This window comes from Lineus longissimus, chromosome 4, assembly GCF_910592395.1.
Source record: "Lineus longissimus chromosome 4, tnLinLong1.2, whole genome shotgun sequence".
Lineage (NCBI taxonomy): Eukaryota > Metazoa > Nemertea > Pilidiophora > Heteronemertea > Lineidae > Lineus > Lineus longissimus.
The window spans coordinates 22,976,378-22,995,291 of NC_088311.1; the positions used below are offsets into that span (position 1 = coordinate 22,976,378).

Here is an 18,914-nt window from a genome sequence, read left to right on the forward strand (position 1 = left end):
GTACTCAAAAGACTGCACGCCGCGGTATCGCGGAGGGAAATATATAGTCGACTAACTGTCAGTGCGGCTGCAGTGCAGGAGCGGCTTCCGGTCCTGTCACCATCCTGGTATACCGGTAGTAATATCTGGTCATATTCCAGATTAAAACTGACTACCTTTCACCAGAACGATATGAAAAACACTATCATATTGAGAAGATTCAAAACTGCAACTTGTTTTATCAAAAAAATATATCTTTATTTCACAATAGAAACACGCATAATTTACTCTATTTTGATACGTACATAATGGTACAAAAATATCATTCATACTCGAGTTTCGCTGAGCTAGGAGTGTAGCCGTTTCTGAATATCCAAGAAACTATTGAAATATTATACAGTTCGTCTTTCGATTTCATTCAAATCTTTCATCTTTTGGACTTTTAACCTGTTGGCCTCATAATATTATGATGTCTAGTCTATCATAAAGTCGTCACGAAGTGGTGGTAGCACTGACAAGGTGGCGCCATCACCGTTCGGATCAAGTCCAGACTCATGGATTCCTTTGTACTCCTCAAATGAGGACAATGGACATAGTACTGGTGATCGTTCATTAGTTTTGATTAAAGGTCGGAATTTCGAGTAATCCTCTAAGGAATCAAAGTCATCCGCAGTCGAATCATTCTCATTTGAGTCCATGCTCTTCGAATGCAGTCCTGAATATTCATCATTTGACGAGTTCACACCATTCGAATGAAAATGGGCGTTGCTCCCATTTGAGGTCACACCTGGCTCATTCGAATGTAGCCACGAATAGCCCTCATTCGATTTCACGCCACCGTTACCGCCGAACATATCACCCAAATATCCTTGAGTAGATAGATGAACCAAAGAATACCCATCACCTTCCGAATCACCTTCTGAATCAGTGTCGTCATCTTCAGTATATAAGGCATGATCGTAACATTTCCACTCATCCCCTGAATTATCGTCCGTTTCTGGCATTTGAATATCTTCTGATTCAGGAACTTCAATGCTTTCGAAGTGACCGTTTCCAGAATAATCGCCTACGGAATTCATAATGTTGCTGATGCTGCTTCTGGTAGACGCCATGTCCTCATCCATTCTTTCCAGATTACCTATAATTTCGGGGATGGGTTCCACTTCCTTGTTGGAGACCTCCCTGGTAACGTCGGCTGCAAAGAGATTCACAATCAAAATCCCTAATCAGTGGCATCTCAAGGTCAATGTTGTTCTTTCACCAAAATCGTTACTGGCTGACACATTGGTATTTCAACAATATTTCCTGAGTATAGCAGTAACTGAAACAAACTGATGTGATGATAACTTTCTTGATTCAAGAGGGAATTTAGTTTACCTTCGCCTGGGCGCTCCCTTCTTTTCAACAGGTCCTCCAATCCCGCCAGGCGCGCTATCATCATTTCAGTGGTAAATGTAACTCTGGCATAATCGTCAATGTAGTTCTGTGGAATGTCCTCCTCCGGAGTTAGCATATCAGGCTGCATCTTCCTTGTCAGTGGATGTTGTTCTTCTACACCAGTATTACATTCCTCAATCGGGTTATCTGGTTCCACACTCCTAATCATCAGATCTTCCTCGGGGAATTCCTCGTATTCATCATCACCATCCTGAAAAAGATGATAATTGCTTTAGTCTTTTGCACCCGTAAGATGAAACCTTTCGAGGTTTTTTTCAAAAAGTCTTCTAAAACGTTAGTTGTCGTCTCTTTGTCTGTATATCATTATCTTAGATTGTTATTGTATTTGTTCTAATTCAGACTAATATTGAGCCTCAGTAGGAGTTGGATGACAAATGGGAACAATGATAAGAATGTGAGCAACAGTCGTGTGTTTGAAGGCCATTTCGCCTCAAATGCTCCTTCCTTCGAGTCCAAATATACCCACCTCCTTGTCTATGAACAATGCTACTGTGGAGACTTTCTCAATATGCACTGGATATTTCTTCACATGCTTTCTATAGAACACGCTAGAAATAAAAAGAGTAAAAACTGTGATGCATCTTTACAAGGAAAGATTATCCATCTTGGCATCTTGACCTGGACATCAAACAGATCTTCTATCAAACTCAGCAAGCATTAATCGACTAATAGCATAGATCTCTCTTGATTAGTAGATTTTTTTTAACCTGCCCCCAAAAAGTTTAAATGTTAACTGTAGCAATTTTCCATTCAGTATATTGATCCTTTGATGTACCTTGTCTTCTGCTTAAATTCACTCTTTCGATAGTACAATATAACAATCGTGAACTTACAGACTAACGATCACTCCTATTATAAATAAACCAGCCACCACACTTCCAAAAGCTGCGCCGAATATTCGACCTGGAAAAGAAAAAATAAACACATGCGTATTTTATTGATGGGTTTCAACACTGGGGACCAGGACCTCTGGTAGTAGCCAGGACTAGTGTTGAGTGAGAACTTGGTATGGGCAGTCAACGTACATGTTAACACAAGGAGTAGACGTACCAGCGTGAAGACAACCGACATATAGGTTTCATGAAACTTCAGACCGATCAGACTTCAGCCATTATCTTTCGAATACATGTAAATGGTTTGAAAGACTCCGCTTTAACTAAAAACCAATCAAACGCTTTTGCAGTCAAGGATTTTTCCAGATCATTTTGAGCTATGCGTATAATATGATATGGTTAGGGAACGGCTTTTATTATATTCAGGCTTTTTGATAAAAACTATAAACATGATAATCTGAGATTTCATAAAATATTTTTCTCTGATGAATTTTTTCCTTCTTTCACAAAACATTATACCAACCAGCTAGAATGAGCTACATTTTGCTTTCAAAAAACACAAAGATAGATAAATGCGCAACAATGCCACATTTACCTTTTGTCGACATTGGCACAAAATGGTTCTGAACCAACTTGGGGCTTCGGCCTCCTTCGGCTTCGGCGTAGATGGTCACCTTGTAGAAGTGGTTTGGTTCAACAGCGTACACAAACTGCTTGTTTATTTCATCAGGACCAATCCTTTTGTTGGTGACTTCACCTGAGAATGTATAAAAGTTCCAGATATGAAAATTACATTTTGTATCCTCCTGTTGATACAAAATGTGAAGAAACAAAAATGCAAGCTTAGGAAAAGGAGTAATAGTAAGGGAACATACATGGAAAGGGAAAACATCCGTGGGTTTACTGAGCTTACAAAACAAGAGAAGCAAGTAGAAAAGTGGCATTCAAGAACGAGGATTGCAACAGAACAGTGTATTAAAATACATACTGAATGCACATACTACATGTACCTACCACTACAAGTCTTTTTGTCATTCGTCAAGCAGTAGTTTACGTAATACTTCAGACTTGTAATAGGGGCAGCACTGTCCTCACATCTGTACTTTTTCACTTTGACCACCAGATGTCCTGTCTGGCTGTAAATATCGGCAGGAGGCACTGCCTTTGGTGCTAAAAATGGGTAGAGAAATCATGGAGTCTTAATACCAGTGAGACAAATATTTAACCCATCAAGAATAGACTGCCGATGCTATGCATAGTCATGGTGAATAGGTCGTCCTGCGAAACCGAGCCACTGAGTCGGGAGTGTAATTTGAATAGAAGGATTAAGTATTACTCCTTTTTTCGGCATGAACCCTGACCTGAACCTTTTCATTTGATACCTCTTGCGGACAGCAATTTTTCCTCGCTTTCGTACTAAAATACTCTTAGTATTTTTGATTCTTTAGTATTTAGTTAAAAAGAGATTACTCACAGACTCCCTCCTGGAACACACAAGAACTCCAAACAATACCAGCTGTTCCATCATCCATCCACACTCCAACACGATATCTCTCTTCCTTCTCTGTAAGGGGAACTTTGACAGATGTTGCAGTTCCAACCGATAGTGACCAGACTGTTCCCTGACGAAGAAGTAATAGAAAGTTGTATCGATCAGATCTATAATGTGAAATTACTCAGAAAATCTCTTCAGATTGGTTTGCGTTTTTGAATGGATGGAAGAGTGGAACATGATTTAGAAATTTCGTGACTTCTGAGCAGTGGCCCCAAACGCAAAACACTGTTTTGAAGGCTCTCCTCCAGCTGGCATTGTTGAGCAAGATATGTTATTATCCTGTGATTTCTTTGATTTTTTTCCCGATTCCATGTGCAACTAAGTACAGGAGATAACCTACCAGTGTCACGTCGATGAATCAACACAGGACATATGAAAAGATAGACCTTCGTCGTTCGTACTTCGTCGTTAGTTAGTAATTGCGAAACCTGCCTAATGAAGAATTCTCATTTAAAATCTGATGGAGTTTAGGGATTGCAAATGTAATGTGGTCCTAGTAAAGAGCCTGTGGCTTACCTTGCACTTGCCGACTTGGTCATTTTTACCCTCCCGACACCACACTACACTGTAATTGCTTCCGCGCGCTCCTTTCCAAGTCACAAGAATTGACCTGTGATCTCTTGGCTTGATCGCTTCAACACGAGAGGGCCGTGGGGATGCTGCTGATGAAAATACATGTATGCCAATAGAGTTCAAATTAATATGCAATAAGGGTTTAGTTTGAAACCTAAATTCGTTTCAGAGGTGACAAATGTGTTGGGCCACATGTAGCCCGCACCAACCACGAAATACATGTACTTAGTTTTCCTACAGTTTTTATAAGGTGTCTCGGAGTTTCCAATTTGCAGAATCTGAAGGGAATAATAAATCTATGTACTCACCAAGCGTATTTTCGTCTAGGTTAAAGACACTTGGATCTGCTGATGAATTTGTCCCTTTAGCTGTCGCCGCTTCAAGTTCTACCTTGTATGTAGTCCCTTTGTTTAGGTCCTTGATCTGATATGAGGTTTTATTTGCTGCTATTTTCTCTCTCGTAAGTAGTCCCTCACTGTTAGTTCTGCTGATATTTTTGACTGTGACTATATATTGGATCATACCGTTTCGGAATATTTCTTGTAAAGCCTGAAAGGAATTCAGTGAGTGTAGTTATATGCATATTTTTTTGTCTCGGCACATTGACTGCAATTGCTGTGCATGGGAAACTGAAAGGGAATACGATGCTTCACACGAAAGGCTACACGATTCTCCTATATGCGCGCTGTGGCCGTGGTCATCCGTTCTGTCAAAGCACATTTAGGGCGTTTATAACTCCTTTGCTCTAGTGCAGCAGAAAATAATATCAAAAATTTAGAAAAAAACGTGGAAGACAGCCCCACAACGAGAACTGAGAGAAAAAACAAGCAACGACAGCCTGGTTTATAAGAGACATAGGCCTCAGTTCCGTGATAAAGCCATAAAAGAAAATCTAATGCTGAGAAGAAGGAAAAGTATATACTGACATTCTTATCAAGAAAACTTTTTTTCTTCAGACTTACCTGCCAGTATATCGTAATAGATGTAGACTTACAATCATATCCACTATCACCACAATCGTCGATGCTGAATTTTCCTGGGGCCCAATGTGGATTTCGTGCTGGAACTGGAAAAAACATTAAGCTCAGTGAAGAAAGCCACAAAAATACTCGTATCTGGTGGGGTCTTAGCTTGCCCTGGCATAGACACCTCGGTATTGAGTCTCATTCGAAGGACTGTGAAGAGCCAGGAATTTTAGTTCCTTGAAAGCCACGCCGGTTCATCCAGTGGAGTTCATCCAGACATACGATCATGGGTTCTCCCCGGGATCGAACCCGGGCCCTATTGCGTGGTGGCCAGCAGTGTAAACCACTAGGCCATGAGGCTCCTCACTAATAGCTTACCATCTTCGGGCATTGTTACAGAACGACTGACAGGGTCACTTGAAAAGCCAGTGGCCATCATGGCATCGTCCAGGGTGACAGGTTGCACCGTCAGTGTTACGCTGTACACCCCATGCGAAATAAGCCCGGTAATCTGGTGTTGTTGAGTTCTATTTTGAATTCTATTGGGCGGTGTTCCGTAGTATATCCTCTCCTCCTGAAATGTACAAGAAGCTGTTAGCCCTTTTAATGGTTAAATTTAATTTTAAAGGCCTCCTCCTTTTCCATGTACGTTACCTTTCTTTTACTACCTTTTCTTTTATTTTGTAGACGTCGCCTTCTGAAGGACATCGAGTGCCACCTGAGACATTGTTCAAGGTCCAAAGCAGCGAGGAGTATGTGGAAAGGGATGAGGCCGGTTGTCTAACTTAATTACCCCCATTGACCTGACTGAGCAACCTAAGGAAATTGCTCCAAGCAGGCTGTACGCATTGCAAAGCCGGAGACTCACCTGATGGTTAAAGTTATTCATGCTGAGTTTCACCCGATACCTCACTGGATGGTTTGCTTCGGTTAAGACTGTTCCCCTCCAGCTGACATCCACCGTGGATGAATTCAAATGCGTGACTTTGAAGTTGTCGACAGCAGCGGCCTTGGCTGCAAGGAAGTGGGAGTTATCATCGAACAAGAGCAATGCGAGTCAAGGCTGATGTCATCAGCTATTATTGGATTCCTGCAGGTATTACCGGTTCGTATTGACACTGCTGAGTCAAACAAGCCATGGCCTTTTTTGAAGGTGACGACCATTTCAAAATGATTGCTCCAAAGTCAACTCGGGAAGGAGGGGTCTGAGTCAAAAGAAAAGCGGTATCGCTCATACGAGTAGTCGCGAAAATCACCACAGTTTTTACAGCATGCAAAGTTTAATGTAGAACCAAATGAGAAATTAATATTCGTGAACTTTAACGGCTTTGCCAAAACATCATTGTCACGTCGTAGGTATCATCATATATGACCCCTGCGTTATATTTATTGCATCATAAACACATACATGGAATCTTTTCAGCAGTCAAACAAATTAAACAGTAAGTAGGCCTATACATTTTGTGCGAAATGATTTAAATGTGTTGATGGACACACATCATGGTATTCAAAACTAACCTCTTGGCAGCGTCTGCAGTTTTTTGAGACAGTGTTTCTTCCAATTTCCCTTGTTGTCCGATACATTGACGGCAATTAGCAAATAACTGTTGATATCTTGGAAGTTTCTTACAACACAGGTAAAATTGTGAGCATCCGGACAGCTTACATAAACACAATATTCGCTGGAAAAAACATTAAACAATAGTCAGAAGGCGTCTTCATAACCAGCTATCTCAGTCACGTACTGATCGAATGAGTAGTACTAATCTGTCTGATGGGGGAGGGGAAGACTTTGGGGAGAGTTTGTGGTGAGGCGAGATGAGGTGAGGGGAGGACGGGTGAGGTTAGGCGAGGCGAGATAGAATGTAGTATTCTTTTGACTTCTTCTCCAACGATATACGATCCGTTTACACATGGCCCGTTGAGCCATATCGGCCAATGCATGCTGTTCCTTATGGATGCTAGATTTTAATGTCTCTGCAAACGAGCGATTTTTTGTGGCTGCGACATGCGACGGCGCCATTCTGATTAATTGTGATTTCACCAATCAGCAACCGCTTTCCGACCACAACGGCCATCGAATCTCCCAATGAGAGGATAGCGGACATTTGATCCGGAGCAAAAGTATCCGCTCGGAGGTGTCAAGGCTAAGTGGCATAGTTACTTACGAAGTTGAGTAATAAATCTCCGCTCTGACATCATCGTGGTTGATGGCTTCCTCCATCCAGTCTGAGAGAGATGCAGAGATGAGGGTTACAGTCAGCACCAGTACCTGATCGACAGCACCATAATTTTTTATAATGAAGTCTCCAACGGGTTCCGGGAGATGTTCTGCAACGAGTGAGGTGTAGTCAAGTAAGAATACGAAAAATCAGGAACAAATTGCACAAAATGTTTTTTGCCCCATGTCGTGGTCGACCAAAGAGGTTTTGGATGGACTAAGTAAAGGAATGGACGGGAAAAGGACCGGGTCTGATCTGATCTGATCCGAATCATTTATAACTGATCAGCAGTCTGCAAACTGCATAATTTGGCTTTTTGTTTCTCAGTTATTTCCTCCCTTTTTACGATCTACATCTATAACTGAATTTACTGTATTAAGTGCCGTGCGAATGAGCAATTTTGTAAGCTGTGACCTGTAACGGAGCCATGGAGATTTGGGGTGGAATGTGGCCAATTATTAGTTTGCCATCACTTGCTCTGTCGCAGGTCGCAGCGGCAAAAGCGCCGGTATTTGCGCATCTCTTTTAGTCATGCGTACCTGTACGTCCATGCTCCAACTGTGCTGCTGACTGACCAGCACAGGCTCGAGTCGTTTTTGTGCCCTTTGGGTGTCCAAAAACCGAACAAGACTCTAAAAGATACAAAGAAATGGTTAATTGCAGCAATAGTCTGATGGATTCTAGGTTGCTGATCGTGGTGGAGAAAAAAGGCACGCTTTCACGACCATAACTCTCAGCTAGAAAGGCGGAGCACGACAGCCTTCAATTCATCTCAGCACACCCAACGTACGCGAAAACGGACCACTTTCAATCGCTCTGACGACATGATTGTCGGCAAAATTGAACTTGAATTTAAAGAAACTTGCGTTGTGTAAATACGTATTGGCTATAAATTTCAACAATCATGTTGTGTCACGTGGACTCGTTTAAAAATACCATAAATGCCAAGTGACGTTATGTCACTTTCTGTCCGACTCGTGTTCATCCGACCGTGGGCTCATTATTTGACCGGTGAGGTTTATTCGATCGTCAGCTTTAAAACGTAAGCATTTTCGTGAATGGGTCAATTTGAATTGGACTGAAAATCACAATTTGAATAGGTGTGTGGTTTGGTAATTTCTCTGACGTAACGTCCTCAATTAGGTGCGTTGAATTTGGCTGTGCTGCTGGTATGACAGACCGGTTTTGGGAATGCAAGCGTTCAGTTGTGTCGACGCCAACAAGGCACATGTTCCATGGTCGAAGCGCTGGTTCAACATTGGTAAGTTCAGCCTGATTTCTCCACAACTTTTTCTCCCGAAGTTTTGCGACTGTTGTTTGATACTGTGTACAATCTTATCTTGTCATTTTCATTCCTTGCAGGTACCAGACATATTTTCCTGTCTTGTACATCTAATGCTGCTCAACCACCGCTGCCAAACCGGTTTATCACAAGATACGACGTCAATACCATCATGGTAAGTTATTTTTCTCAATCAAAAGAACTATCCTAGACCACACATACATGTATTCTTATGAAACGTTTCATCTCTGCAGCAGTGGCGGATCAAGAAATTTGAGAGGAAGAAGCGTGAGGGGGGGGGGGCGGGTGGGCGCTGCCCCATGATAGGACCGAAGGTGCAATTCTGAAAACGAAGGGGGGGGGCTTGTAAAGATCTTTTCTTCTTGGGGAGAGGCGCCCTGAAAATTCATTTCTCTGACAAAAAGGGATGACTAATGCGGGATTCCCAAATCCGCTACTGCTGTCCTGAATATTTCCACACATGGCTCAGCTGGCCTTTGAAAGGAGGACACTGTTAGCCCATCCATACCCTACCCTTTCTAAGGTGCTATATCGTTCTGGCAGCAGGGAAATGAGACGATCGGTCATGTCTGTCATGCTTTATGACGTCACACTCCGCGTGCCTGGCGCAATGTGTCACGTGCTCATAACACATTCCATCATCTAAATCAATCTGCCCTTGATACTGTGACATGTGATATGTATGATGAGGACCTTGACCGTCTCAGAAAGATAAGGCATAAAATCGTAGTAGTTCAAAGACATTTACATAAAGATATGGCAGAAATTACCAATCGTCTCTTTTGACCTCTGTGCTGCCATGTGTGCAACGATCGAGTATCAATCTATCGTATCCCATACATCATACATCCCATAGGCGACCAGCATCCAAGATCTTTGATAAACCCTGACAGTTGTTCCCACGCTGGTGTGATGAAATGACCATAGCTTAGTGATACCCCCTCTTGTATTCAGTTGTATTAAAGGGACAACTGTGGCATGAAATATGTAGTTTTTTTATACAAAAATGGCTTCCAGCAGGACTGCGACTTCTCCAAACAGAAATATTGAAATATCATTGAACTGCAATAAAACCGTGCACAAAAACTGGGTGTAACCTTAGGCCTGCCTACATTTCACAAGCAATGTCCAAAACTGGCGAGATCAGCATAAGCGGCGGCGCATGGTGGCAAACAGAGGTATTATCCTCCTGGCCAGGGAAACCCCACACCCAGGTTGTCCTTTTAGGTCTCATTAGGGAGTTTTTTTTGTTATTCATGCGCGGCCAACCCCTAACCGTAATTCCTAAAATCATTGATTTCTCGGTCCTTACAGTATGTCAGCGTTGATTCAGCAGTTGTTTTGGCAAAGACATGTTTTTTTTGGGTTTCTGAAACCTAGAGCGCTATTCAATAGGCGACTAACAAGAAACTACGCATTTATACTGTTGTTGCCGACGTATGTGTACACTGAACTTGGGATGTGCGTCGGCCCCGTGTTGAAATGCCGTCCAGTGCCAGTTGGTGCGTTTTTCGCTGATTTGTGCAAAATTCAACATATCTCAAAAGTTCAATGGTTGACCCTCGATTTTTTTTGGATTTTTGTATAGCGTAAGCAACTGTCTTTCATGGGAGAATGGTCTCTGTAAGAATTATTCAGGAAGAAATGTATAATATTTGGGGTTTTTCGTGATTGTCCGGCCCAATTGGCAATATTGCCATTTGGGATGGTGAACAGAGCTAGGAGCAAATGCGACGCTTATGATTTATTTAAAGAAATAAAATGCCCGATTTAACATCCTGCAGAATCAGGGGAATCGGGCGTTTCCAGTGATATACGACACAAATGGGTTGTCCTCATGCATTCACTTTGGAAACGCATTTTAAAATAGATGTTACGTCCTGTTAATGGGGCACGTCATCATCGCGTACATTTGGGAAAAACTCCCTAACGAGACCTTAAGTATGTTTTGGTGTTAAATGTGACTAATGACAACAATGCATTGGCCCTGCGGTCACGTGGTGACTTTCAAAATATATCCTTGCAAGTGCAGTCGAAGGAAGCTGCTGAAAGCCACAGCAAACTAGCAGCAAACAAAAGACTGACTTAAAATTTCTTTCGTGAGCCATTATATTCTGGTCACCATTGAGTTTTACCTATAGCCCCTATACAAGTATAAAGATGGTATGCGAAGATAAATCTCGGCCATTTTGTAACCATTTTGATATCTAATTGTATACCGGTGCTTTTGTACCCTCTCACCTGTAGCGAGGCTCTTGTCCCCCTTCCCTTACAACCACTGCCAGTGAAAGGGGCTGGCTGGGTGCTGTAGGTTGATCAAATAGGCCTTCTCCCAAGACGAATTTCTTGAAACGTGCATGGATGGTATCATGCCCCAGGACATTAATTACGGAAAAAACAATGGATTGACCTCGACATAATTAATTGGTTTTGTCTCACTCCCGAAAAAAGTGGGATAAATAATGTGAAATTAAGAATGAAAATACACCTTCAAATTGCTCAGACACCCTTCCCAGGGATACGTGAAAAAAACTACATGTTTCTCTAGTTGAGAAGTGTTGGGTTGGCGACACTGGCAGGCCATACTTGTTGCGTGTAACTATAACACACAACACACCTGCTTAACCTTTTCAGATAGCGAGTTAGCCCTTCTAACACTTCTATCTATCTACCATTGCTGTCATGCCAATACTTTTTCTTTCAGAAGCCCCAACGCCCCCTTGAACTTTCAAGAAATGGTTGGGTTTGGTCAAGGGACTGGTATTGGATCTGATATATTATCATTATTGTCACACCTTTTCGCTAAATATGAGGTCTTGAAAACTGTTTGGCATTACTCCTTGTGAGGTGTTACCCAACGTTTATGACGCCTGTCTGTATAAGTGGTACATACTTGACACCTATGGCGAAGGATGAGCCAGTTATTTTCGAGCTTGTACTTTGGGTGCATCTCGTTCCTCGGGTTGCATTGCGCCCGCGACCCCATAGGAGTTTCTGGTCTTGTCTCTTCGCCCCCAACCCCGATAAACTCCATGTACCGTGAACGAATGCTCATCAGGTCGACAGAAATTTGACGACGTAAATCCATCCATATTAACTGGCGCTGCGGCTGCGCTCAATAGACTCCGTTGGGGAGTCTGAGCCTGATAGGGTGTACCAGTCCAGCCGGTTATGTACGGTTGGTATGCTCTATGATATGGATCTCCAGCCACCTGTCAGCTAGGGGCAGACCCCAGTGTCTCAACCCTGGGTCTCAGAGGCGGTAACTTCTAGTCAGGCAGCGCGCTATGTCTGGTTAGGCGACATGGGTTACCAGGGCATCCACAGCCAATATGGTTTGCACATGGAGGTCATCGCGACCGACTTGTGAGGGGGAAGAAGTGATGTCCATGGCGGTTTCAAATTGATCTGACGACCCCCGCGTCTTTGGACCGGAGGGGTTCATGTGGCCAAATCCTGTCAGCTAAATCCTATCGTTAGCATCGTCCGCGGTACATGGAACCCTTTTTGTCTTCAAGTTGGTTTAATTTCCCGAGGATTTCAATTATGATATATATATTTAGATCCACAGGTATAGTCAGTACATGTGGCGACTCGCCATATGTACATTTTTAAAGTTTTTTTCGAGCATTGTAAAAAGTTATGAGAATAAATTTCCTCTTTGGACGCGTTTTTCTTTACCAGAATGACAATCAAAAAGTTTGTCACTGGAGAATTTCCCCGTCCCCACCCCAGCCCTAGAATAATATACAGACTAAACGAAAAATAGTATCATTGGACTGTACTGGTAATATAGGTCAGTCACGAAAAATAAAATATATATTGGACTGTACTGGTAATATAGGTCAGTCATGAAGAATAGAATATATATTGGACTGTACTGGTAATATAGGTCAGTCACGAAAAAATGAAATATATATTGGACTGTACTGGTAATATAGGTCAGTCACGAAAAATGAAATATATATTGGACTGTACTGGTAATATAGGTCAGTCACGAAAAAATGAAATATATATTGGACTGTACTGGTAATATAGGTCAGTCACGAAAATATCTGAAAGTCTGTGCCCCATTGTTGACGAAAATAACATCGTGAGGACTTTATCAATAGTCACGGTCCCTGGCCCCTCCCGCATAAAATCATTAGCAAGGTCACTGCAGGCAATAGCTTCAGTATTGTTATTGTATAAACATGTCTCAAACATTATAAACGGCCCTATTTTGTGGGGTTACATTGGGTTCTTGCTGGGGTAATGATGTCCATGTCTGATTCTGCGTTTTGTGGACTTGTAAATCAGTCCAGCAGTGACACTGCGTTTTGTGGACAGGTAAGTCTGTCCAGCAGTACCAAGTTTCAACCCAGCAATTACCAATAAGACCTGCACGTGACCTTGAAGTAAATTTATGATAAGCAAACAATAATGCGGACTGCTAATATAACTATGCATTTGTGGTCGAGACCAAACGCGATGGACGCATTGGAAGAAGAAAATCTGCAACGAGTAGCTGGAACTGTCTGTCCAGTTTTAGTTTATAAAACAATGGGCGATTTGAAAGGCGTCTCCTGAACAGATCGCCCATTGTTAACTGAAGCAGCATTCGAATTGTCTCCAATTTTTTCAGGTGAATAATTGCTCTATCTGGTGTGGTTTCGCTGTCCCGTCCCCAAGAATCGAGCCAACGCGACGGAGACCACTTCTGCGTGGGAAGTTATCAGTTTGAGTGGGAGATAAATATTCAGGATGCCAGATTTGTGGAACACAATTGAGGTAAATGAGATAAAACTCGATAAGCTGGCTACAGTTGATGAAATGAGGCTTCGGGTCCGTCATCATGTGACCGACATTGGGAAAAACCCGAGGCAGGTTGACCACCATCATTGCCCGGCTGACAATTCAATTCAATTAGATTTATTCATCTTGTTAGTGCCAATGCGGCTGTCACAGACATAAACATATGTATAGACATATCATACATGATATGCTATAATAGAAGATAAAAAAACAAAAACGTCATGAAAAATACCAACTTTCATTTCTTAAATTGTATATTTCAGTCAAGTGTTCCCTTTCTATTCCAGGCCAGATGTCCCAACGGAATTCACCGTTTTCTTGTTGTAACTTATGCTGTTGGGTCGACTCTCATGAAAATTCAATCAAACATTGTTACTCTTTGTTTCAAGTGAACCTTTGTAAAAAATTTGCTTATTCCCCATTGGCCTGAGATCAGTAGCACTTTATGTACTCGCTGATCCAGAATATTGCTCTTTCTTGTTCCGTTTTCAATGTGGCATTTAATTTGCCGTTTGGTGGTTGTGACGTGATAACGACTGATCTTTTTCACAGCTCGAGGTGTAACAGCGATGGAGTTATTAGTCTGGGTAGCTGTCTCGGTCACAGCAAAAAGTGTTTCTACATTGCATTTTTGTGCCACATTTAAATACTCAAAATGATGCACGGATGCTTCTTATTGACATATTATTTGTTTTCAAGAGGAATTTGTTGTAGATCAATTTTCTCAAAATATCTGCATTAGTTTTTCTTTCTTTTTCCTAAGACAGGCCTAGTTTAACAGAAGGCCTAGAGAATATTTTAGGTAGGAATTTATTGATAGGCCCATATCAGTTTTGAGAACAATTTCCTCTTAAAGACAATAAACGTCAATATTAAGTCTCTGCACCATTTTGATTGAGCGGTTTTGGGATAAAATATAAGAGAATGCTCCATTGGTGTTAACAGACTATGCCATTGTTTTGGTCAGCAATCGGTTCTTGCCACCTTGAAAGCGACCTGTGCATTGTTCAATTGTTATTATGTCATTGCCATTTGCCTTTGTCCCCCCAACCCTCCCCATCCTTATCGACACTGCAACACCCTCCATCCCACCCCGCCTCTGATCCCTTGGCCCGATTGCCCAAGCGGCGTTAGCAGTAACATTGCGTTATTGTAAACGTTGCGTTATTGTAAACGTTGCGTTATTGTAAACGTTGCGTTATTGTAAACGTTGCGTTATTGTAAACGTTGCGTTATTGTAAACGTTGCGTTATTGTAAACGTTGCGTTATTGTAAACGTTGCGTTATTGTAAACGTTGCGTTATTGTAAACGTTGCGTTATTGTAAACGTTGCGTTATTGTAAACGTTGCGTTATTGTAAACGTTGCGTTATTGTAAACGTTGCGTTATTGTAAACGTTGCGTTATTGTAAACGTTGCGTTATTGTAAACGTTGCGTTTTTAGGCAGGTTTCGTAATCCTTACAAAGAGCTACGAATAAAGTTAGAAAATCCTTGATGAGTCGACACACCTTCGTAGTTCGTAGTTCGTAGGGCTTGCGAAACCTGCCTATCACATTCCAAGTTTTGCAATATTTGTATTGCCCAATAAAAGTTGCCATATCACAGTCTTTGTCTCTTGTCCTTCGGTCTCTGAGCGTGGGGATCATCCCCCCCCCCCCTTAGAGCAACAATAAAGTGCTGCAGGTCCCAGAGATGGCCGGAAAACCACATGTTTTACATAGCACGTACCCTTCCTCCGGCGCACAGTTCCGTACAGCACCCCTAATGCGCCAGATTCCCAAAACGACCATAGCCTCCTTTTTGCACCCCTGTGATTTTTGGAGTGTAGACTTTCAAGGTTACCTGATTGGCCGGGTAAAAGTAGAAGTGCTGCTGCTACTGTCAGTGACCAAGCCAATATGACGAAGACCATGATGGCTTCAGGGATAATTCGCCGCTGCCATCAACTTCAGAATCTGAAACGAAAAAAAGAGCAACACCTTACTTTTCAGACTCACTATAGACCATTAGACAAAGACATTCTAAAATCACATTTCTTTTGATTGTGTTTATGATTACATGTACTTTATTCATCAATATTCTTGTCTTAAGATTAATTTAAGGCATATACATTTTGAATGCATTTGCTCACCGACCTGTGAATCAAGTCTACCGTCAGTCATGAGAAAACTCCTAGAATAACCTGCGAAAGTTTGGAAGCCAGAAATCGCATGTAAGATTTTTTCTGAAAATTCGCGAGAAAACAGAAAGCAGGTGACAGTCGAGCTCAGTCCTGAGACCAGGAAGCTTTGGACCACTGGCCATGGTATGTTGGTTGGTAATGTCCCTACTTTTATTTTCATTCAATATCGGGCCATGACAAGGACCAAAATCCTTCTAATAAAAAAAAGGTTGAAACCATGATTCACTGGAACAACTCCCCGATGATCAGTCCAGGCCTCCGTTTTTCAATAGGGCCTACCAAATCTTTATGATGTCGAAATAGTTCACTTTGTTAAGCCCATATAAATATGGATTTCTTGTTGGGGCAGCGAGAATAATACCATCGCATTATATCGTTATGTATATACGGCGTTCATTATATCATCTTTCGATTATGATGAAAAAGCTTTTTTGAAAATCCCTGATTATTCACACAACACGACCTTTCAAGGAGAAAAGGACATGTGAACGCATGCAGGTCTAAAATAGTTTGGTCTACATGAGCACTGATGTAGAGCAAAGAAAATGCAGTGAAAATTATCTGTTCTGCAGTAAGTCGTGAAGTCCGTCATAAAATCTCACATTTGGTCTACATTAATCTACTGTTGATCATTTACCGACACAATGTCCTCTCATAATGGTATAAATTTCTTTTGTCCTGGCTAAGCACCAGTAGTTTTCGATGTACTCCGCCTCAACGCATCCTGACATAACCAGTGTTTTTTCAATACACTCCCCTCTCGATGTTTCATATTTTTGTATACGAGGTAGGAGTATCAAAACCCGATCTCAGGATGGCCTCAACGAGGTATGAGTATCGAAAACCTGAATCTCAGGCTGTGACTAACAACGCTTGTTCCTGCTCAACAGTGACCACTTATGACTGATTTCAATCGAGCAAACATAGCTTAAACGAACTTGATAGAAAGGCCACAACAGCTGTCAAAGGAAATTTAGTTCAAGAATTGATTGGCTGCTTTCAAATCTAAATTATCGTGGTTGGTGTTGAAATAATCTTTCTCAACGCTGACTATTCCCCGACATAATCCCCACATAAGGTTATATTTATATTTTCCTCCTCATACACAGACAAAAGTGTTGTTCCAATCGACTGACCACGTATTATGACTCGTTTTCAACAGTCGCCAAATGTGTTATGATAGCCGTATACTTTCCACGGTTCGAAAGGTATTCATGTCGTAAAGGTCGACTGAAAATATCTTGGGTGAATGTTTATGATATTCTTTACAATGAGGAAACATTCAATATCGGATAATAAAACGTTTTGGTGACTTGGCTAGGGAAAAGCTCTCAACCTGTTAATGAATCTAGAGTGAACTTGAAAATATCGCTACTAGTTTCTCTCTGATTAAGTGGTCTCATCGCGGGGGCGAGGACATCTGGACATGAAAGAACCACTTCTGAGCCACGAACCCGCCACATCCAGGCCCGTCGCTAATCCAGTGGAGAACGCTCACGCTCATTGCCCAGGTTTATATGAACATCATAACTACATGGTTATAAAGCATTGTCTATCAAGACCAATCGAGAAAAAGCAAATCATGAAATACAAAAACTACTGATCTGCTCCCAGTCCGTCTCCGGAAGACATGAGCTCCTGGTTGTGACGTTGTCCTCATTAGACCAGTTAGAGATGAATCGATATACACATTACGTAGTCAGAATCGATCTCCACTCAACCATTTCGTGGAAGTAAGCCTATAACGGGAAAACTAGGCCTTTGATAGCAACATTACAAATACGATCATTAATATTGACAGCTATAGTTATCAAGTCCTTATTTCCAGCATGACTAATTGCATTGCTAGACCTAATTAGCTGCAATGATATACATCATCTTTTTGTGTCGGTTTTCTCGATATAACACGTGCCTCGCCTTCCGTATCCTGTTTAACCACATGCTCAATCAGGAAACTACTAGTGCACGAAATGTGCTACATATTTACTCGTGATTCTGATGATGAACTGAATTAAAAGGATCGTTCTCTCGATGTACCAATAGTCTGATCTTTTTGGGCTACAAGGCCATGAGAAGACTCCCGAGGCAGTCCATTCGCCATCCTTTACAGTGTCTTCCTATTGGAGGGACAAGCTCAATTCACTGCGTCCGGAGTGTACTTGTAGCAATGTGGGGTGGGGTACACGGAGTTTTATCCATTAAATTGTTGGTTTCCAGCAAAATGCAATATATTCCAATCGCTGTATGAATAACCCCCCCCCCCCGCGATTGACCCCCTAAATCATCATCAGTGAATACGCGCCGGAGATTTCGTGGTAGCGTTTGATTATGATTTCCATTCACCCTAAATTGGTGTAAGGACAAAGTCACAACCAGGAGGCCATGACAAGATCATTTTAAGTAACTTTAACTGCTACGCCAAGCAACGCAAATTCAAGCGCTGTCAAGTTCCATAAGCTTATTAAAATCGCTTACCTTCTGTAAGTATTCCGCAAATATTTCTCACTCCTACTAATATTGATGTTACTGACTGCCCATGATAGAGTTAAGACAATCACATCATTGACGTCCGCCGGTCTTCCTTCTTGCAAAATATCGTTTGCCAAAACCACGAGCCTATACCTATCTTCTTATCCGTCACGCTCCAGTTAAAGTTTACGACCACACTTACTCGAATTGTGATGTCGAAATGTCATGATAATCGTGTCTCATGACCATTCACTGAATCAGAGACTTTTAATAAAGACTGAATGAACAAACCAGCATGCGGCCCATTCCTTCAGAGAGACAAACTAACACACTGTAGCCTAACATCGAGGAAGGACTATCAGGATGTCAAGATGGAGCGCAAAGAAGTCTTCACCTCACCCGACAAAGTAAATCTTTACCGGGTGTGAACTGAGTATATGCGTGGCTGTGTTTGAGGATGAAAATAGACCCTGTACCCGAAACTAGGTTTTGAAGATGTTCATTTTCGTCGTACGGGTTCTCCCCAGTTAGTCCGTCAGTTGTGACGTCGCCCTCCTGGATGTGCCTTCGCTCCGGTACA

General features: G+C 41.9%; 1 protein-coding gene across 2 annotated transcripts; it reads right to left on the reverse strand.

Moving 5' to 3' along the window:
• Window positions 1-282: 282 nt before the first annotated feature.
• LOC135487225 (uncharacterized) lies at window positions 283-18,530 on the reverse strand. Of its 2 annotated transcripts, none has more exons than XM_064770724.1 (17): window positions 18,341-18,530; window positions 15,526-15,638; window positions 8,125-8,217; window positions 7,532-7,694; window positions 6,882-7,045; window positions 6,232-6,377; window positions 5,742-5,937; window positions 5,361-5,464; window positions 4,707-4,947; window positions 4,342-4,484; window positions 3,745-3,892; window positions 3,285-3,440; window positions 2,866-3,027; window positions 2,271-2,340; window positions 1,904-1,985; window positions 1,357-1,627; window positions 283-1,174 (listed from the first exon to the last, which is right to left on the reverse strand). In XM_064770724.1, exons 2-17 carry the CDS (start codon window positions 15,593-15,595, stop codon window positions 453-455), a joined length of 2,931 nt encoding a protein of 976 aa, XP_064626794.1. In that variant the 5' UTR covers window positions 15,596-15,638; window positions 18,341-18,530; the 3' UTR covers window positions 283-452. The 2 variants fall into 2 exon arrangements, with proteins under 2 accessions (XP_064626794.1, XP_064626792.1); XM_064770722.1 differs by having other exon boundaries at window positions 4,342-4,487.
• Window positions 18,531-18,914: the final 384 nt, after the last annotated feature.

Excerpts from the sequence above, each read along its gene's own strand:
- LOC135487225 (XM_064770722.1), bottom strand. The coding sequence starts at position 15,595 with ATGGTCTTCGTCATATTGGCTTGGTCACTGACAGTAGCAGCAGCACTT. Across the intron at positions 4,948-5,360 it reads CTATTACGATATACTGGCAG|GCTTTACAAGAAATATTCCG; the intron begins GTAAGTCTGAAG and ends AATTCCTTTCAG. Across the intron at positions 1,628-1,903 it reads CATTGTTCATAGACAAGGAG|GATGGTGATGATGAATACGA; the intron begins GTGGGTATATTT and ends CATCTTTTTCAG.